General features: G+C 44.0%; 1 protein-coding gene across 1 annotated transcript in view; it reads right to left on the bottom strand.

Annotated features, from left to right (window-relative positions):
- fhl3a (four and a half LIM domains 3a) overlaps positions 1 to 22,671 on the bottom strand; it is a 134,596-nt gene that overhangs the window by 30,385 nt on the left and 81,540 nt on the right. Inside the window, exon 2 of the mRNA XM_034174105.1 lies at positions 4,372 to 4,544. Within this exon, the coding sequence (XP_034029996.1) occupies positions 4,372 to 4,527 (156 nt within the window). The 5' untranslated portion in view covers positions 4,528 to 4,544. The remainder of the gene's footprint in view (positions 1 to 4,371; positions 4,545 to 22,671) is intronic.

Genomic DNA, 22,671 nt, shown 5'->3' with positions numbered 1-22,671 from the left:
GGGAGCTGTTGCCACACGGCGCGCTGAGGCTGTGGAGCGTGGGGAGGGCGGAACCTTTTCGGACCCGGAAGGGAGAGGGACGGCACGTGCCCGGCCACGTCCTTCGTCTCCCTCCTGACAGCGTTCTTCTAACCGGTTGTCTAATCGTATAACTAGATCAATAAGCCCATCCAAATCCCGCGGCTCATCCTTAGCCACCAGGTGCTCCTTCAGGACCGACGACAGTCCGTTTACGGTGGCGGTGCAGAGCGCAGTAGTATTCCAGCCGGACCTCGCAGCCGCGATGCGGAAGTCGACTGCGTACTCAGCTGCGCTCCGACGCCCCTGTCTCATAGATAGCAGCACTGTTGAAGCGGTCTCGCCTCTACTGGGGTGATCAAAGACTGTTCTGAACTCCCTCACAAACCCAGTATATGTTGGTAGGAGCCGCGAATTCTGCTCCCAAAGCGCCGTAGCCCAGGCGCGTGCCTCACCTCGAAGCAAATTAATTACATACGCCACCCAGCTGGAGTCTGACGCGTACATCACGGGACGCTGTGCAAAGACGAGCGAACACTGCATCAAGAAGTCTATGCACGTCTCCACACAGCCTCCGTACGGCTCCGGGGGACTTATGTATGCTTCAGGGGATGGTGGGGGGGTTCGTTGAAGGACCATTGGAACGTCTATATTTGGCACCAGGACAGCAGGAGGAGGAGCTGCAGCAGCGCCCTGTGCGCGCGCTTCCACCTGTGCGGTGAGAGCCTCCATCCTGCGGTTGAGAATGACGTTCTGCTCGGTCATTAAATCCAACCGAGCAGTGAAGGCGGTGAGGATTTGCTGCAACTCACCTACCACGCCTCCCGCTGGCGCCTGTGCACCCTGCTCTTCCATTGGTTGTTCAATCATTGGTTGATGCCCCTCGGAGTCCATGACATTGGCCGAGATATCCTGTTGGGAAAGTGTAATGACACGGACCCACAACAGGGGGCGTAAATGAACGGAAAATAGATGAGCCAAAAATACAACACTTTACTGTTGTGAAATGTGCACAACGAAATACAGAAAAATGCAGAATTTGGATTACAGTCAAAAGTACAAAGGTGACGTGTGGGCAGGCCCGTCCAGAGAAGAGCCGGATCCCACACGATTTCCACTGCCACCAAACCCGGAGGATACTGGAGCCGCCAAGTCCCGAGTCCCCAGGTGGCCACCGTCTCCGGCTGTCGGATCTGGTACTGCTGGCAGGAAACAAAAACAGAAAACGAGGTGAGCATGTTTGACACTCAGTAACTCCTCGTACCAGTTCAGTTTAGGCAGGTGGGAATTACACCTCCACCTCCGCAAATATGAACACAGTCTTTTACAGAACCTGAACAGTCACTTGTCTCACTGATCGTGAAGGGTGCAATCCGTCACCCTGCCGTCACCGACCAGCTCAGCCTCCAGCTGATGCAAGTAACCAGGTACTCCTGTAACAGACAGACAAACAGTTGAAGTGCGATACGGCACAGATACAGCTGAGGATTATTACCTCTAATGGTAGGCGATATCTCGGCAGCGGGGTGGAGATGTCGTCCGGCTCTTGTAGGGTGAGTGATGACGTGGTGATTGGTGACAGCTGTCATAGTTGATGAGTGACAGCTGTCACTCCCGGCTGTTCCCGCGAGGCGGCAGCGCTCTCTTGTGCCTGAAGCCCGCACTTCAGGCAGGGCGCCCTCTGGTGGTGGGCCAGCAGTACCTCCTCTTCAGCGGCCCACACAACACATGCATACAATATGCAAGTCCCTTAAAAGAGGAATTGCATATTGCGCAGAGGGTTAAGAGCACGTCCCTCTACCAAGGCTCAGCAATTTGTTTGCCAGCAGAATAGTGCACAAAGCTGAGATGAATCTTAACCTAGGTGTGGGTTATATCCAGTGTTGCCACAGTTACTTTGAAAAAGTAATCCAATTACTGATTACTCCTTGAAAAAGTAACTTAGTTACTTTACTGATTACTCAATTGGAAAAGTAACTAAGTTAGATTACTAGTTACTTTTTTAGTTACTTTCCCCAGCTGCCGACAACAACCCTCTGCCACCTCAACATGACAATGATACCTGTTTTGCCAAAACTCACTTTATAGTCACCCTTTCTTGGCTTCTATGAAAATAAATACTTGTTTTATAAAAAGTAAAGTAAAATAAAGTAAATAAAGACCTCTTTCTTGACCTCATATTTAACTGTTAACAGTAAAACTTGCAATTTCTAACCTACATTGTTTATAAATGTAACTATTAAATTCATTCTAACATTTTTCTAACATTTAAATTCTCTCTAATCATTTTACTTGTCAAAATTATTATTATTTTAAATAGTATTAGTAGTTGTAGTAATAAAAGGCTTCAAAACTGGACCTTTAATCTAGGGGTGTTGTGAGGGGGGGGCATCCTTGCCCCATGCCCCCATTCCATCTGGATTCGCCCCTGCTTTGGCGTTTGAGCACAAAGAATGAAGAAAGAAAACAGTGTTAGTTGTTGACGCGTTGCGGAGGATCAGCTGTTTTTAGCAGCAGATACAGAGCGGCTCGGAGAAAAAAAAGCATAAAAATGTCTTTGTAAAGCTCAGTGCAGGTGTGCTGTTGTCACTGTGCTTTAAGAGGTGTTGCAGAAAACCGCGGATGAAAAGCTCACAGCTCGCTTAAAGTGTGTAGTTCAGTCGAACCCCAACCTCCTGCCCACGGACCAAGTTTAATGCTGCTATCGACCCACAATGCAAAAATAATAGTAACGCACAGTGACTTGGAGAAGTAACTTTAATCTGATTACTGATTTGGAAAGATTAACGCGTTAGATTACTCGTTACTAAAAAAAGTGGTCAGATTAGAGTAACGCGTGACTAAGTAACGTGTTACCGGCATCACTGGTTATATCTGACTTTGATTCTGGATGTAGATCCAAATCTAACTCAATATTTAATTTCAGACATCTCTGTTGTGTTGATTTCACACCAGGATTAAAATAATATTGTTGCACACTTTCCTTTGTTACGTCCACCAAGGATGTAATAAAATCATCATTGTTTATTTATTTCTCTGTCTGTCTGTCTGTCTGGTAGCAGGATTACGTCAAAACTATTGCACAGATTTTGACAAAATTTCAACACAGATACATAGTAGGCCATGGAAGACTCCATTAAATTTTGGAGGTGATTATGGATCCAGATCCAGATTCTGGATAAAGTTTCACTTTATACACTGAAAAAAATTTGGAGTGATATTTACTTGAAAAAACCTAGGCAAGTTTTTCCACTCAGAAATTCCAAGTAAATTCTACAAGGAGGATTCTTAAGTAAATTTTACTTGCAAACATTAATTTGTCTAAAAGAATAACTCAAGTAACATTTACTAGCAATTATCAATTGAATATTTTCATTTAATTTTACTGTCTTTATTCATAAAAAGTAAAACTTTTCAGCTGTTCCCCTTGTTTTCACTCAAGGTTGCCACAGCAGATCCAGTTTGGATCTGGATGTTGATTTGCCACAAATTCTACAATGGATGCCCTTCCTCATGCACCCCCACATTACATAAAATGTGGCAGGGGTGGGGTTTGAACTGGGAACCATCAGCACTGAAACCAAGTGTACTAACCGCTTGTCCACCACCTCTGCACTGAGTTTTAAGTCCCTTTGGCTGCCCTTGTTTTCACTCTTGAGTTGCCACAGCAGATCTTGGATCATTAGTTCATGAATGTGTGACAAATTTAAGTTTTTTTTTATTTTTTTTTATGATCCATAGCAGGCAGAGGTATGGCACTTGGTTTCAGTGCAAAAGGTTCCCGGTTCAAACCCCACCCCTGCCGCATTTCTCCATGTAATGTGGAGATCCATCAGGAAGGGCATCCAGCGTAGAATTTGTGCCAAACCAACATGCAGATCCACAATGGATCTGCTGTGAAAATAAGGGGAACAGCTGAAACGTTTTGCATAAGATACAGAATTTGGAGTAAAAGTCTTTATCAAAGACATAAGATGGAAAGCCTGAGCAGTGATGCAACACAAATGCAGCTGAAACACAGTCTGGTGTTTCAGGCTTTATAATACACAGATACATTTTGGGTCAGTCAAACTTCAGATGCACGGTGAGAGTGGGTCTGGTATCGCTCCAGTATGCAAAATATGCCACTTCATGCTCGAGCCAAAATCCTGTCACTCCCACTCTGCTCCGCTCACATGTCCTGGTTCTGAGCTATGTATCAAGAGGACGCACAACAGATTTATCAATGTGTCTTCTAGGGAAATCAATGCGTAAAGCCACACGACAGCTCCAGGAACATTACTGCCTTTGTTGCTGCGGTTACACAGCAGATAGCAGTCTGTTGGTGGGAACGTGTTAATATGGATGACTTACTCTGGCATCATGAGCGATCAGCTCTTTGCACTCATCACAGGTGTTGGAGAACAGGCTGTCGTAACAGGGGATGCAGTAGGGATTGTCATCTGACTGGATGTACTTGCGGCCATATAGGGATTCTTTGCAGTTATCACAGTCAAACCGGTCAGCCATTGTAATGTGTTGTTCACCTGAAACAAAGAGAAGATGCTCTGATCATCAAAAGATGAAAAACATCACTAAATGTACAAGAGGACAAAAGATAAAAGCAGCAGACACAGAGACAATAAGGATTCAGCTACCTTCTCCTGCACATCAGTTGGACATCAGTACTTTTGGCTATGCAAATATTTATGGTGTAAATACGAAATCATGTGGGAGTGATGCAGCTTTTTCCACTTGCGCTGCAAATGGAAAAAGCAAGATATGAGCGAGAAAGAGTGCAGTGTGAAGAGGTGCATAATGCCTGTTAACTTTTACTGCTACGAGATGAAAGTAAAGTGCACAAAGCCATAAGGGGAAGAGACAGAGAAGGCGCTTTGTTCACTTCCATCTTCGCAGTGTCACCTACTCTGAATCAGGTGCAAAAGCAAGTCAAACAAACTGGGCGACCTCTCTCATGACTTAGCGGGAATACAAGTCGTGCATCCTTGTGCTCAAAGACTGCACGACACACGCACCTCTATGTACTGATGAGATGAAGATCTATCTGTGAAAACAGCAAGTCTCGCTACAGAGAAAGAAAAGGCTGCGAGGCGTGTGTGATGCTCGTGCACGGCCAAATAGCAGACGCCCGTTGTTTGAACATGACAGATGGATGTTCCTCGCAGTATAAAGATGCAGCAGCAGATATGCCGTCTAAGCCCATTTGTTCTGTGATATGCACCTTGATCACAATTGGGCACGCACCAAAGTGACAGAATAATAATCAGGAGCATTATGGTAACAGTATCACGTTGTGAAAATATTACAGCACGGCTGGAGGTTTAAGCACTGTTACACTTGATACAGCACTCCAGCTGTTCACCATGGGCTATTCCTTCCCAATGCTCAGTAATAATAATCTCCTGTGATATAATAATTAATCATATTTCAAACGTGGCCTATGCTGTTAGCCTTACACAGTTGAGATGCGGATTTTTTTGGGGCCGATACTGATAAAACATTTATTATACGGATATACAGTAGAGTTCAGAATAATAGCAGTGCTATGTGACTAAAAACATTAATCCAGGTTTTGAGTATATTTCTTATTGTTACATGGGAAACAAGGTACCAGTAGATTCAGTAGATTCTCACAAATCCAACAAGACCAAGCATTCATGATATGCACACTCTTAAGGCTATGAAATTGGGCTATTACTAAAAAAAAAGTAGAAAAGGGGGCGTTCACAATAATAGTAGCATCTGCTGTTGACGCTACAAACTCAAAACTATTATGTTCAAACAGCTTTTTTAGCAATCCTGTGAATCACTAAACTAGTATTTAGTTGTATAACCACAGTTTTTCATGATTTCTTCACATCTGCAAGGCATTAATTTTGTTGGTTTGGAACCAAGATTTTGCTCATTTACTAGTGTGCTTGGGGTCATTTTCTTGTTGAAACACCCATTTCAAGGGCATGTCCTCTTCAACATAAGGCAACATGACCTCTTCAAGTATTTTGACATATCCAAACTGATCCATGATACCTGGTATGCAATATATAGGCCCAACACCATAGTAGGAGAAACATGCCCATATCATGATGCTGCACCACCATGCTTCACTGTCTTCACTGTGAACTGTGGCTTGAATTCAGAGTTTGGGGGTCGTCTCACAAACTGTCTGCAACCCTTGGACCCAAAAAGAACAATTTTACTCTCATTAGTCCACAAAATATTCCTCCATTTCTCTTTAGGCCAGTTGATGTGTTCTTTGGCAAACTGTAACCTCTTCTGCGCGTCTTTTATTTAACAAAGGGACTTTCTGGGGGATTCTTGCAAATAAATTAGCTTCACACAGGCGTTGTCTAACTGTCACAGCACTTACAGGTAACTCCAGACCAGGGGTGGGCAATCATGTGCATGAAGGGCCGAAGCACTGCAGGTTTTCCTTGCTACCAATCACCTCAGCAGGTGATTTCATTAATGTTCAGGTGTTTCAGCAGGTGATTTCATTGACAACCAGGTGTTTATGTTCAAGGGAGAAGCTCATCAGCAACCCACCTGCTGAGGTGATTGGTTGCAAGGAAAACATGCAGTGTCTCGGCCCTCGTTGCCCACCCCTGCTCCAGACTGTCTTTGATCATCCTGGTGTTGTGTGGGCCGCTGAAGAGGAGGTACTGCTGGCCCACCACCACCAGAGGGCGCCCTGCCTGGAGTGCGGGCTCCAGGCACCAGAGGGCGCCGCCGCCTCACGTGAGCAGCTACGGTGACAGCTGTCACCCATCACCTGAGACAGCTGACGGCAATCATCTGTGGGGTATATCAGCAGGACGGCACCTCCACCTCATTGCCGAGATATCGTTTCTACCAGAGAGGTAACGAAGCTACGGAGTGTATCTTTTTGGATTTGTGCTTAGTTTGTGGATTACTGTTCCAACGAGAGGTGGAGGTAACTTCCCTGCTGTTCGGAGTCCTGGGTGCAAACGCGCCCCCATCTAACTGTCCTTTGTTCCTCGCCAGCAGTACCAGGTCCGACACGCGGAGGCAGTGGCCACCTGGGAGTTCGGGACTTGGCGGCTCCAGTATTCCCGGGGTCCTGTGGCGGAGGAAGCCGTGTGGTTCCGGTCTTACCTTGGAGAGGCGTCTCCTATCTTCGAGCCTGCCCACACGACACTTTGTGAATTGACTGTTGTCCATTGCTGTGATTGGTTGTATTCGTTGTGCACATTCACAACAGTAAAGCTTGTTATTTTGACTTACTCCATTGTCCGTTCATTTGCGCCCCCTGTTGTGGGTCCGTGTTCCTACACTTTCCCAACACCTGGAGCTGATCAATGGGTGAGCCTTTGCCATTCTGGTTATTCTTCTATCCATTTTGATGGTTGTTTTCTGTTTTCTTCCACGCGTCTGTTTTTTATCCATTTTAAAGCACTGGAGTTCATTGTAGATGAACAGCCTATAATTTTTTGCACCTGCATATAAGTTTTCCCCTCTCCAATCAACTTTTTAATCAAACTACGCTGTTCTTCTGAACAATGTCTCGAACGTCCCATTTTCCTCAGGCTTTCAAAGAGAAAAGCATGTTCAACAGGTGCTGGCTTCATCCTTAAATAGGGGACACCTGATTCCACACCTGTTTTGTTCCAACAAAATTGACAAACTCACTGACTGAATGCCACACTACTATTATTGTGAACACCCCTTTTCTACTTTATTTTTTACTAATAGCCCAATTTCATAGCCTTAAGAATGTGCATATCATGAACGCTTGGTCTTGCTAGATTTATGAGAATCTACTGAATCTACTGGTACCTTGTTTTCCATGTAACAATAAGAAATATACTCAAAACCTGGATTAATCTTTTTAGTCACATAGCACTACTATTATTCTGAACACTACTGTATCTGTAGATACGTTAAAAAAGCAATTATTCCAAACATTTCATGATTAAACCTTTACTTTGACAAAGAATTACCACAAACAAATAAGCAACAACAAAAGGAAATAATCAGTTTATATGTTTTGCATTACATGGTGGCGCATCCCACGGAGCTATTCTACAGAGTGCCGTTCCTTCCCGTTTAGAATCTCCGTATAGACAGACAAACATGCTTATACCCCACACCTATGGGCAATTTAAAGTTTCCAATCCACCTAACCTGCATGTCTTTGGATGTGGGAGGAAGCAGGAGCACATGGAGGGAAACCCATGGAAACATAGGGAGAGCATGCAAACACACAGAAAGGCTACAGGTGGGAATCAATCCCATGACCTCCCTGCTGGGAGGCAACAGTGCTAACCACTAAGCCACCGTGCTGCCCCACTTTATAGATCTTAAAACATAAACTAAATAGTGTGCGACAGCCCCGTAGCCATGTGTAGAGTCTGGCATCCATCACCCGACTGCCATATCACTCTATCTAATTTCTGAACTGATCCCCTGTAGCATATGATGACTCACATTATTGTATCCATCTGGACATGATGGCAAAATATTAGAATAAGCAGTTGTGGTTGGCATCTGTAATGACTGGGTAGGACTTGAACTTGCAAGTCTGCACTTTCATACCAACAGCTTTATATTTGATGCTCCGTCTCAGTATACATCAACAACACCATCAGCCCGTAACCACAAGGGCGAGATTAGATCAACAAAGTACTGAGTTGAAAATGAGCACAGTGACCTTAATGTTATCTGCAGTCTTAGGTCGGTACGAGTATGCACTGCCTCGACTTGCCAGGTGAGAGAACGAGACCAAGCATGACTCAAAACACACTGTGACGTCCAACGTCAGCTTTAATTTCCAAAGCAAACAGGGCGGTTGATAACTGTCCAGATAGGAAATGGCTAAGGAAAGTAAGTCATAAAATGGGGGGGGGGGGGGGTGGAAACACACACGTGACATTTTGATGAATATTCAGTCTCAGAAGTGTAACTGGCTGACAGAAGATAGTTTTGTACCTGAAATTGATTGACTTGGATGTTGCTGAGGTTGTTTCACTTACTAGTACCACCACTACTAGTATCCCTCGCTACAACTGTTTTTACGGTGTCTACAGGAACTGACATAAGTTTTCCAGCAGTCAGTGAGTTAAAGTAATGCAGAGCTCACTAAGCACAGACGGGTTATTTGCAGTTGACTGCAAACTTTCCAAAATGTAATACACAAATATGCTTGACTTTAGAAATGAAAACAACTGATTTAGACTCTTATGGCTTCAAAGCTCCCATGCAGACAAAATGACCACCATTTAAATACTAGAGTGACCCATGCAGAGGCAAAATGAACTCTTGGTAGCACACGGTGTCACAGAGAGGGCCATGACGTCAGTACACTGGCCCCTGAGGCATTGGACTAAGATGCGAGTCCATCCAGAAACCACTGAATGAAAATCTTACGTCAAAAAGAGAAGACTTGGATGTGGGTCAGAGTGAACTCCTGTCCAGGGGCCAGTTCTCAGAGGGTTTTCAGTCTATTGTATGCCTGCTTCCCGGCACATATCCATGTTCTTCATGTCCTGGACCCAGTGAGTCAGAACACCACTCTGGGTTCATATCTTTGCCACATACCACAGCTGTGACTGAACTCAACCCCCTGGGAAAAGTGTGGGCTTCAAGGAAATCACCACAGCTTGCACATGGCAAAACGGTCCAGAAATATTCTACTGCTTTATTACACATGCAGAATCTAATCTGTCTAATATCAACAGCACAGCACAGCATTCCTTTCCTAACAAAGATCCAGAGAGAGTTCATCTGAACAAGAAACTAAAACTTACATTAATCATTTCATTAACCTTTTAATATAGGTTTTTGAATAACAACAAAAATAGCTTCTTCTTCTTCGAACCCCTTCAAGACTATCATCTGCTGACTAGCAACTGCAAGAGTAGAATCAGTGTTTATTCAATCAGGCCTTTGACATGCAGCAACTATATCATGATCAACACACAAACACATTTCAGTTGGGCTGTTTCACAGTCAGGGTACACAAGTATGTGTCACTGGCACCAAAAAATCAAAGTGGTTACTTTGGTCAAGTTATTCATCCATATCTAACTGCTGACTGGGGTACTTAAATGTCCAAAGTTTCAGACCTGTCAGATGTTTACATATATGAGCTCACAGATATGATCTGCTATACTTTCCGGAGAGGACTTATTTTGACGAAGATAATTTTGTAAATTATACAGACTAAGATTAGTGCAATCTACCCATATAAATGGTAAATGGACTGCATTTATATAGCACTTTTCCATCTGCATCAGACGCTCAAAGCGCTTAACAATTATGCCTCACATTCACCCCGATGTCAGGGTGCTGCCATACAAGGTGCTCACTACACACCAGGAGCAATAGGGGATTAAAGACCTTGCCCAAGGGCCCTTAGTGATTTTCCAGTCAGGCTGGGATTTGAACCAAGGATCTTCTGGTCTCAAGCCCAACACCTTAACCACTAGACCATCACCTCCCCTATATTCTACCTACTAAAAACAGTTGATGGTAAGTATGTATTCAGAGTGTACAACCGCTATTGTGTTTCTGCATTTCTCAAATAGTAATGGACTATAAGCATTTCTGAAGAGGACGGTTTTGGACAGATGGAGAGTTACACCCCAATATTAAAGACATTTGAGCGAATCAGGTACACATCCTTTTGTGGCATCACAGATAGGGGCAATGATCCTGAGAGTTAGATTGTTATACAGTAGGCATTGATAAGGAAATTAGTCCATTTAGTGGTTACCTATAATAGTTTTGGCAGTCCATCAAAATTAGACATCATGGAAATGACACAGATATTTTGGTAAAAACTGGAATAATTAGAGTTCTGCTGGTAAACAAATGAGGATATCAAACCAAATGATCACTGCTGCTGATAGACAAGTAATAGTTATCCATGTATGGTAAACTAAACTTTTTTGGTCATTTCCACCTTGTCATTAAGCCAAACTTTATCTTTAACACCCACTTATGTACCCTGATTGTAAAACAGCCCGGGTACTCAAAGGACCTGGTGTAAAGCAGTGCACAGAGTAGTTTCCACCTGATGCATTTGCACTTTCATGCTTGGTGCTCTTTAAATGGCAGTTGTTTGACTCATCTGTGTGTCCATGAGCATTTTTGTTTTAAAATGAGGTGTGGTCAGAACCAGTGCTGTGGTATTGCTGTCATGAGTTAGCAGAAAGTGACTGCACCATAGATCAATAATTGATCTGAAGCGGAGTTCAGAGTTTTCCTATTATTTTTCCTACTATTTACTGTATTTCCTGGACTGTATTTTGCACTTTTAAACTTGTTTGGCTGGTGCTGTGACTTAGATTTCGTAGTGACTTTTGTATGTAAAACAAATACTCCGTTATCATCTACTGAATTACAGGATAGTATTTATTTCATGCAGATGTGGATTTGGCTAAGTCTGAGACAGCTCCTCCACATGGGAATCCACAGCTCATTTATTCAGCTTCCAGATGACCCATCAATCCTGATCCTTGTTTGTGATAGTTGGTATTCTATGGTCACCCATAGGACAGGGTAGGTGTGAAAATTGCATGTCCAGGCATTACAATTACCCAGTAGTTGGGCAGCGCTGGGCTCAGAAACACAATTTCAAATTATTTTGAGAATGCTGATGCACAAAAGGCTGCACAATCAGTCAGTTGATTCATTTATATCATATCAATGAAAAAGGTCTTTATTGCATTTTCAGTGTAACTGCTGCTGAGCTGATGTTAAAGTACTTTTATTGGGAAGCATATTCAGGAAATATGAGCATCCAGGACCTGACAGAGCTGTCAGCCAATCTGCCAAGTTTATGGAAAAGAAAACATTGGCCGTTACTCTGTCAAAAAATATGTGCATAAACTTCTTCATCTCATTCAAGACTGCTACGCAGTGGAGAAACCTGGCAAATATCTTCTAACAAATATCATATAACTGTTTGTGCTGTAAGTTGTCCTGTATTATCTGGATGGACAGAAGTACAAATGCAGCCTATTCTAACACCCCTATTCCACAGGGCGCCATTCTACTATGATCGCTCATGATCCAAAAAAAGAAAAAAAAGTGCAAAAACAGGATGAAACTGCTTGCACTGGCTTGCCTCCGAACTGGTTGGCTAATAAGATGCAGACGTTATAGACGTTTGCACTCTCAGCCAGATGTGGCGCAACTTTAAATTTTTACCCCAATGGAGCACGATCAAACACGTTTCAAGCCATACTCACTAGGACAACCCCATTTAAAGATGTTTGAACATGTTTGAAGCTGTTAATACTGCAAGTACCCAGAAGTGGCCGTGTAATAACTCAGATTTTCCGAATGGGGATGAAATTTTTGAACACTTAGAAAATCTGACCATGATTTCAAAACCGGCGTTGACGATGGCTGTAACTACTATGTATACCAAGCTTGTTCAAGATTGACAAAAATGGATCAAGAAATTACTATGATGCTTCAAAACAACCCTCATTGGTATTTGGGATTAACAGGAAAGAACGGCACTCTTTGGAATAGTCCTGTAACAGGGTCAGATGGTGGGTGATGGATGATTACCTTTGACATACCTGTAGCTCAACCTTTCTGAAAGAGTGGTCTGTGAACCACTAGTGACCCCTTGTGGTCCATGTGTATATTGGTGAAATATTGCATTTTAATTTAATATCATGTTCTAACTTAAAACTGTTTTACTCCAAAGTCAAACAGAGAGCAGCATACATGTGCATGAGTAAACAGTGCTATTGTAAAGGTCTAAATATTATGTTGTAATATGAATTTGTATTATACTGGTGGAGTGGTAAGGAGACATATTGTTTTTGGATATTTAGGGAGTTTGCTGGCCTGCCAGATTTTTTTTTTTTTTTTTGGTTAAGTGGTCATTGGTCTGAAAAAGTTTGACAAACACTTCTCCAGTGCCACCACACTTCATAACTTTCACTCCATAACTAAGGTAAATTCTGCATTTCTTATTCAAACTTTCAGCGTTGATCAACAACTCACAGGCCCTTTAGACTTTTAGCCTCGATTTCAGATATCCGGCTGTGAGATAGCAGAGGAATGCCAAGGCTGCGTTCTCGACATCACAGGCCTCCCTGATTGGCATACAAGGTGAAGTTCAGGGCCAATTGTGAGACTCTACACAGTCACAGACCAACGTAAGCAAGCACCTTAACACCACGCTCAGCCTGCTGGCAACAAGTCTGGCATCTGCAGGCCCCTGCTCTGCCGCCCACTACACAAAAACTGCATTTGGCATCCATTTACATCCACATGGGGAGAGAAATCTTTCTGACACCATCTAAAAACTGTACAACACTTCTCATTCATTCCACAGTCATGCAGAATCAACTGGAAAGTTCAGCGAAAAATGTGACATCACTGCATAGACACAAAAAATAAAGATAACCAAGAAGGTAATCACTGGGATTAAAATATAATATATTTAATATAATATGGGGCAGCACGGTGGCTTAGTGGTTAGCACTGTTGCCTTACAGCAAGAAGGTTGTGGGTTCACTTCCCGTGGCCTTTCTGTGTGGAGGTTGCATGTTCTCCCTGTGTTTGCGTGGGTTTCCTCCGGGTGCTCCGGTTTCCTCCCACATCAAAAGACATGGGTTAGGTGGATTGGCATCTTTAAATTGTTCTTAGGTGTGTGTGGGTGTGTCTGTGTTTGTTTGTCTATTTGTGGCCCTGCGACAGACTGGTGTCCTGTCCTGGGTGTACCCCGCCTCGCGCCCTATGACTGCTGGGATAGGCTCCAGCCCCCCGCAACCCTTAATTGGACTAAGCGGTATTAGATGAATGAATAATATTTAAATATAATATAATATATATTTCTTGCGTAAATACCATGATTAAAGATGGCATTCATACCAGCATAACGTTGGAGGACTTTGTGTTTGTCTGTCAGTGCAAAAGAAAGCAGAACAAAGATGAAAATGTGTCCTTGAAAAAGACCTTCTCCTGGTGGAACAGGTGCTCAGTGAGCCTCACAGACATAGCAGACAGACAATAAGCACAAACACATCGGATCCTATCTTCAATCACCACAAAACAGTGCATACACTGAAAAATTTACTTGGTACCACGTAAGGAGACGAAATGCCACTTAGGGCCCTTTCACAAATAGTGCAAATTTGATCAATTTGTGCATAAAGTGCACATGAAACAGGAATGAAATGGTGCAAACTATTCCATTTTAGAACCCTATTAACCCAAACAATAATTTGCATAATTGTTTTTACTGAAATTGGAGCAACTTTAAGTTTTTACCCCTGTACAAACTGAAGCTGACCTTTGTCACCATTTGTGTTGTTTTTACCCCATAACTCCAGAACATTCAGTCATAGATAGTCATAGATGGGAATTCTGAAATGAAAAATGCAACAACAATAACGATGTACTGTTGCAAATCGTAAGATATGTTTAAAGGAATAAAGGAACAAAATACCACCTGAAAGCTTCATTACTTTTCTCCTCAATGCTAAATCATATTTTAAGTATTACGAGAAGGAATGGCAACATGACAAAGTGGTAAATGTTTTTTTCTTTTAGCATGTATTCCAGGCCTTAAATGTAGGAATAGTTATATATTAACCAAAAAAAGTGAAGCTGATCAAACAAAACATGACATAGCTTCATATTGTCTGTGATGAAATAAAAGTCAAAGTAAATGTACGTTTGGGCTTTTGTGTGTGTATGTGCATGTATGTAATATAATCAAATGGGCCTCATTTATCAACATTGCGTAAAAACAGGCGCAGATCTGAGCGCATAATTGGTCTTATGACAAGACACACGTGTGATTTATGAAACATTCGTATCTGACCAATCCTAGCATACGAATAATCGGCTCTTAATAAATGCGGCGGCTGAATTTAACTGTCATTAGCATTTTACTCCCTTAAGTATTCATGGTTCGGAAGCCTCGCCCACTGAGCTCAACATGGACAGAAGAAGCACTTGGAAGAAGAAAAACTTTTCGGAGATGGAAATCGGCATCCTAACATCGGAAGTGGAGAAAAACAAACTTGTACTTTTTGGCAGTCTGAAAAGTGGAGTCAAAGGCGCTCATAAAAATGCAGTGTGGAACAGCGTTGCTGCAGAGGAATGGACTCTGGCTGAGGTTTGAAGAATTCTTTGAATTAACCTATGCCTAATGATTTTCAATCAATCTTTTATGCGCCCACAGTTAAAAGCTTATGCCTTCTAATTAAGAATTCTTTGCATGTAGGTCAAGAAAAAGTGGTCCGATTTAAAGCTGGCCACCAAAAAACGTGTTGCGGCACTTAAGCGCAGCATTAGGCATTTTAATGCGCAATGATTAGTTGTCATGTTTAGGCTATTTAGCATATGTATTTTTTATTTTACAAAGGAAGCAGTATCATTAAAAACGTGGGCTTTTTTAAATTATTTTTGTTTAATCCATTTTAAGAATCCGTTTTGATCTGTTCTGAATATGTGGCTGCTTATGCTTGGATGACAGCTGAGGTTTGTTTCATAATTATTTTCAGACAAATCCACAGACTCAGATTTGCATACACGAGCTCAGACCAGACGTGAGCTCTGTCGTGAGATTCGTCTTAGCCTCCGCTCACGTCCAAATTGATAAATACCAAAGTTTGCGTAAAAATGGTCGAAACGCACGTTTTCTCTGCCGTACATCGTTTGATAAATGAGGCCCAATGTGCTAACATTGTCTTGCCTAAAGTGTTTGAAGACTTTAGTCAAGCACCAAGTGGAAACAACTCCAGGGCTGTGGTTATATTGCAGTATGAGGTCTAATAGAAACCACTTCAATAAAAAATAAAGCAGGTCTGGGTCGACTGGGCTTTTATGTCCAAGGGGAAGCTTTCACAAGTGTGGATTTTACTGTGCCTCGTATGATCTTCTTAAAAAGTCAGGCCTGGCTACAACTCTGTGCGCACAAAGAGCGATGACTGAAAGAAAGACAAATTAAACACAACGACGGGACATGGCGAGGTACACTTAGACAAATGAATGTTGCAGCAATGTCTTCAGCCTATGTATGACAAGTCTTAAATCAAATGAGATCAAAAGTGAAAGGGCTGGGTTTGGATAAACACATGCCACCGCATTGACCTCTGTCTGCTGGTTGGACATCTTCCAGATGCAGCAAAGTTCTTTGGCTGGCGTGGAGAGAAGGGGAAAGAGTACAGCACTGGACACTTAAGCATGTCATTTGTGGGCTCCATTAAGCATTTCAAAAATACTGCATAAATGTCAAAAACACACCTCAGAACTGTTAGTTCGTGTTATAGACCAGTGGCCATTTGAAAGCAGTCTGATGGTGATGTCTTCTTATCTTCTTTATTCTAGTACCTCACGACCATAAATGACTTTCCATTTGGTCACGAATGTTAAAAAGAAAGGCAAAGGCCTGATCTGTGCAGGAGTCTTTTAATGGCTCTGAACTTGTGTTTTGGACACAGAAACACCACATTTTCATTCAAGGGACTGGAAAACAAGGTCAGATTCTTTGGCAGAAGTTTTCAGATCCACATATTCTCTGGGACTAGTCACTCCACAGGCTAAATAGCATCATATGACTAATTGCGTGCATGGATGTCACGTGAAGCGGTGAGAACCTCTTGAATCTCAACAAAGCAAGAGTTTGACACTGAAATAAAGGTGATATAGATCAGTTTCACATTCACATTTGGAGCCCTGCTCCTGCAGGCATCAGATGAATGAGACCCAGAGCTAATGAATGTTATCACAGGAAGAGAAGGAAATTGTTCATGAAGGTGCAATAAAGCCCCATTAATAAACAGATGTGCTTGTATTAATCAGATTATAAGCTTACAGAAATAGAAAAAATATATCTTTTAATTAAATATTTTAAAAACATGGTAATAGGCGGACATTCACTGTAAGACAACTTAGTAAAGAATGTTGTCTATTTATAGTTGAGACACTACTGAGGAAAACAAGAACTGCAACTGCTGTCATTACCTTTACGAAAGCAGATCAGTTTCCAACGCCGGAATTCGACCTATTTCAGAGATATCATAAACATTTACAGGACTGGCCCCATAATTGGCCTTCTCAGCCGTTGTGTCTCCAGTGTGGTGAAGACCCACCAGGTTCATGTTCTGGTGGCTTTGTGTATAGTTTCAGCCGATATTTCAGTTCTTCTGCTCTTGCTGTCATTTCACTACTCTGCTTGGCATTTGTTGTTTGTTGTCATCTTCTCCCATGTGAGTTAATGACCAATCACCATTGGGCCCCACTCACTGGTTTTTCAGGGCTGCTCTGAAGTACCTACGTCAGTGCTGAGACTTATCTCTCCCCTGAAAAGGCACCAAAATTGACCTTTCAGGTGCATCCCCCGTGGTGGAGACAAGCACAAAGTTGTTGGAAGCCCAAAAATGCCATGTCACAACAGGATTTCTCGGCCAGCGTCATGGATCCCGAGGGGCGTCAACCATCGCTTGAACAGCCAATGGGAGAGCGAGGTGCACAGGCAGGAGGCGTGTTGGGTGAGCTGCAGCACATCTTAACCGCCTTTACCGCTCGGTTGGACTTAGTTACCGAGCAGAGCAGTGTTCTCAATTGTAGGATGGAGGCTCTCACCGCCCAGGTGGAAGCGCATTCTCAGGGCGCTGCTGCAGCACCTCCTCCTGCTGACCGTGTGCCAGAAACAGACATTCCGCTGGTCGTTCAACGAACCCCCCCGCCTTCCCCTGAAGCATACATAAGCCCTCCGGAGCCGTACGGAGGCTGTGTGGAGACGTGCGCGGACTACTTGATGCAGTGCTCGCTCGTCTTTTCACAGCGTCCCGTCATGTACGCAGCAGATGCCAGCCGGGTGGCTTATGTGATCAATTTGCTTCGAGGAGAGGCACGCGCCTGGGCTACGGCGCTTTGGGAGAAGAATTCATGGCTCCTAACGGTTTATACTGAGTTTGTGAGGGAGTTCCGACAGGTGTTCGACCACCCTCATAGAGGCGAGACCGCTTCAAGTGTGCTGCTGTCGATAAGACAGGGCGTTCGGAGCGCAGCGAAGTATGCCAGTCAGACTTCCGCATCACGGCAGCGCGAGCCGGCTGGAATGCTGTTGCGCTCCACGCCGCCTTTGTAAACGGACTGTCTCTGGTCCTTAAGGAGCACCTGGTGGCGAAGGACGAGCCGCGGGATTTAGAAGGGCTTATCGACCTGGTTATACGGTTAGACAACCGCTTAACGGAACACCGACGGCAGCGAGACGAGGGGCGTGGTCAGGAACAAACCGTCCCTCTTCCTCCCGGGTCTGAAAGGGAGCCGACTTCCCCACGCTCCACTGCCAGGGCTCTCAACAGCTTCCCCTGCTGATGTTGCTATGGAACCGAGCAGGGCCAAAAAACGATCAGATCAGAGACAAAGGAGAGTGGAGAGTGTTTTCTCTGCAGCTCTACTGAGCACATACAGAGAGAATGCCCCAAACGGTCAAAACAGCAGCAGTCGTCCTTAGAGACTGGGCTAAGGGTGGGTCACAACACCCACGTGGGGAAACCCCGATGATCTGCACGAATCCCAGTCACGATCCTGAGTGGGGATCTAACCCTTCACGCCCCAGCACTGGTGGACACGGGGTCGGAGGGGAATCTGCTGGATAGCAGATGGGCAAAGGAGGTTGGGCTCCCTCTAGTGGCCTTACCGTCACCATTGTCGGTGCGGGCGCTAGATGGCACCCTTCTTCCACTAATCACACACCAGACACAGCCAGTGACATTGGTGGTGTCTGGGAATCATCGGGAGGAGATTGTGTTTTATGTAACACCTTCTACCTCCCGAGTGATTTTGGGTTTTCCATGGATGTTAAAACACAATCCCCGGACTGATTGGCCGTCTGGGGTTGTGGTTCAGTGGAGCGAAACCTGCCACCGGGAGTGTTTAGGATCCTCGGTTCCACCCGGTGTGACAGCTAAGGAGGAGGTTTTTGTCCCCCCCAATCTGGCGGCGGTGCCAGCTGAGTACCAAGACCTTGTTGTCTTCAGCAAGGATCTGGCACTCACGCTGCCCCTGCACCGTCCGTACGATTGTGCCATTGATTTGATACCGGGCGCTGAGTACCCGTCCAGCAGGCTGTACAACCTCTCACGTCCGGAACGCAAATCAATGGAGACCTAAATCCGGGACTCGTTAGCTGCCGGGTTGATCCGGAACTCCACCTCCCCGATGGGTGCTGGTTTCTTTTTTGTGGGCAAGAAGGACGGCGGACTCCGTCCATGCATTGATTACAAAGGGCTGAACGAGATCACGGTTCGCAACCGATACCCGTTACCTCTGTTGGATTCAGTGTTCACGCCCCTGCATGGAGCCCAAATTTTCACGAAATTGGATCTTAGGAATGCTTATTACCTGGTTCGGATCCGGGAGGGAGACGAGTGGAAGACGGCATTCAACACCCCGTTAGGTCACTTTGAGTACCTGGTCATGCCGTTCGGCCTCACTAATGCGCCCGCGACGTTCCAAGCATTGGTTAATGACGTCTTGCGGGACTTCCTGCATCGGTTTGTCTTCGTATATCTAGACGATATACTCATCTTTTCTCCGGATCCTGAGACCCATGTCAATCAATCAATCAATCAATTTTTTTATATAGCGCCAAATCACAACAAACAGTTGCCCCAAGGCGCTTTATATTGTAAGGCAAGGCCATACAATAATTATGTAAAACCCCAACGGTTAAAACGACCCCCTGTGAGCAAGCACTTGGCTACAGTGGGAAGGAAAAACTCCTTTAACAGGAAGAAACCTCCAGCAAACCAGGCTCAGGGAGGGGCAGTCTTCTGCTGGGACTGGTTGGGGCTGAGGGAGAGAACCAGGAAAAAGACATGCGGTGGAGGGGAGCAGAGATCGATCACTAATGATTAAATGCAGAGTGGTGCATACAGAGCAAAAGAGAAAGAAACAGTGCATCATGGGAACCCCCCAGCAGTCTACGTCTATAGCAGCATAACTAAGGGATGGTTCAGGGTCACCTGATCCAGCCCTAACTATAAGCTTTAGCAAAAAGGAAAGTTTTAAGCCTAATCTTAAAAGTAGAGAGGGTGTCTGTCTCCCTGATCTGAATTGGGAGCTGGTTCCACAGGAGAGGTGCCTGAAAGCTGAAGGCTCTGCCTCCCATTCTACTCTTACAAACCCTAGGAACTACAAGTAAGCCTGCAGTCTGAGAGCGAAGCGCTCTATTGGGGTGATATGGTACTACGAGGTCCCTAAGATAAGATGGGACATGATTATTCAAAAACCTTATAAGTAAGAAGAAGAATTTTAAAATTCTATTCTAGAATTAACAAGGAAGCCAATGAAGAGAGGCCAATAGGGGTGAGATATGCTCTCTCCTTCTAGTCCCCGTCAGTACTCTAGCTGCAGCATTTTGAATTAACTGAAGGCTTTCAGGGAACTTTTAGGACAACCTGATAATATGAATTAACAATAGTCCAGCCTAGAGGAAATAAATGCATGAATTAGTTTTTCAGCATCACTCTGAGCAAGACCTTTCTAATTTTAGAGAGATTGCGTAAATACATGCTTATGGTAAATATGAATGAAATTGGTAAGTGTTTTTGAGATATTGCGCTAACAGTAAAAGGGATGGATGGACAGACAGACATGCTGATCGATATATTTCCCATATTTCATACCGGGGGGTAGAAAATGTGTATCTTGGACCTCAGTCATTTTGACACCAATATTACCAACTGTACAGCCAGCGGTTCCTGACAAAGGCATAATGTCCACAGATGCACATCCAAAGACCACTATGGACAGGTAGTAATTTATTGTGATTTTTTAAATTTATTTCATTAATTTTTCATTTCGTCATGCTTTTTACTTAGAAAGAATGAATTCACCAACATGAGCTTCCTTCTTGCCTTGCCTTTGTATTTTTTCCCCCTTCAAATAGGTTACTGGAGAGTAACCTACTATCTAGCTTATTTTTCCAAGGGCAAAGCCAACGACACTGATGAATTGCAACAAAAATCAAATAGCAGATATAAAGCAGTGAACTAGCGTAGGTAGAATTAACAGGAAGCCAATGAAGAGAGGCCAATATGGGTGAGATATGCTCTCTCCTTCTAGTCCCCGTCAGTACTCTAGCTGCAGCATTTTGAATTAACTGAAGGCTTTTTAGGGAACTTTTAGGACAACCTGATAATAATGAATTACAATAGTCCAGCCTAGAGGAAATAAATGCATGAATTAGTTTTTTCAGCATCACTCTGAGACAAGACTTTCTGATTTTAGAGATATTGCGTAAGGCAAAAAAGCAGTCCTACATATTTGTTTAATATGCGCTTTGAATGACATAGCCTGATCAAAAATGACTCCAAGATTTCTCACAGTATTACTAGAGGTCAGGGTAATGCCATCCAGAGTAAGGATCTGGTTAGACACCATGTTTCTAAGATTTGTGGGCCAAGAACATAACTTCAGTTTTATCTGAGTTTAAAGCAGGAAATTAGAGGTCATCCATGTCTTTATGTCTGGTAAGACCATCCTGCAGTTTAGCTAATTGGTGTGTGTCCTCTGGCTTCATGGATAGATAAAGCTGGGTATCATCTGCGTAACAATGAAAATTAAGCAATACCGTCTAATAATACTGCCTAAGGAAGCATGTATAAAGTGAATAAAATTGTCCTAGCACAGAACCTTGTGGAACTCCATAATTAACTTTAGTCTGTGAAGAGATTCCCCATTTACATGAACAAATTGTAATCTATTAGACAAATATGATCAAACCACCGCAGCGCAGTGCCTTTAATACCTTGGCATGCTCTAATCTCTGTAAAAAATTTTATGGTCAACAGTATCAAAAGCAGCACTGAGGTCTAACAGAACAAGCACAGAGATGAGTCCACTGTCCGAGGCCATAAGAAGATCATTTGTAACCTTCACTAATGCTGTTTCTGTACTATGATGAATTCTAAAACCTGACTGAAACTCTTCAAATAGACCATTCCTCTGCAGATGATCAGTTAGCTGTTTTACAACTACCCTTTCAAGAATTTTTGAGAGAAAAGGAAGAGCATCAAGCATGTACGTCAGGTCCTACAGCGGTTGTTGGAGAACTGGCTGTTTGTGAAGGGCGAGAAGTGTGAGTTCCACCGCACTTCTTTGTCCTTCTTGGGGTTCATCATCTCCTCCAACTCCGTCGCCCCTGATCCGGCCAAGGTTGCGGCGGTGAGAGATTGGCCCCAAACCAACGAACCGTAGGAAACTACAACAGTTCCTCGGTTTTGCAAATTTCTACCGGAGGTTCATCAAGGGCTACAGTCAGGTAGTTAGCCCCCTGACAGCCCTGACCTCCACAAAAGTCCCCTTCACCTGGTCGGATCGGTGCGAAGCCGCGTTTAGGGAGTTGAAACGGCGGTTCTCGACTGCACCGGTTCTGGTGCAGCCCGATCCCAAGCGCCAGTTTGTTGTTGAAGTGGATGCCTCTGACTCAGGGATAGGAGCCGTGCTGTCCCAGAGCGGGGAGTCCGACAAGGTTCTCCATCCATGTGCCTACATTTCCCGCAGGTTGACCCCAGCTGAACGGAACTATGACGTCGGCAATTGGGAACTTCTTGCGGTGAAGGGGGCTCTTGAGGAGTGGAGACACCTGTTGGAGGGAGCATCGGTGCCATTTACGGTTTTCACGGACCATCGGAACCTGGAGTA

This window comes from Thalassophryne amazonica, chromosome 7 (assembly GCF_902500255.1).
Source record: "Thalassophryne amazonica chromosome 7, fThaAma1.1, whole genome shotgun sequence".
Classification (NCBI taxonomy): Eukaryota; Metazoa; Chordata; class Actinopteri; order Batrachoidiformes; family Batrachoididae; genus Thalassophryne; species Thalassophryne amazonica.
The sequence above is the reverse complement of the archived record's forward strand: the minus strand, read 5'-3'. Positions and strand labels throughout refer to the sequence as shown.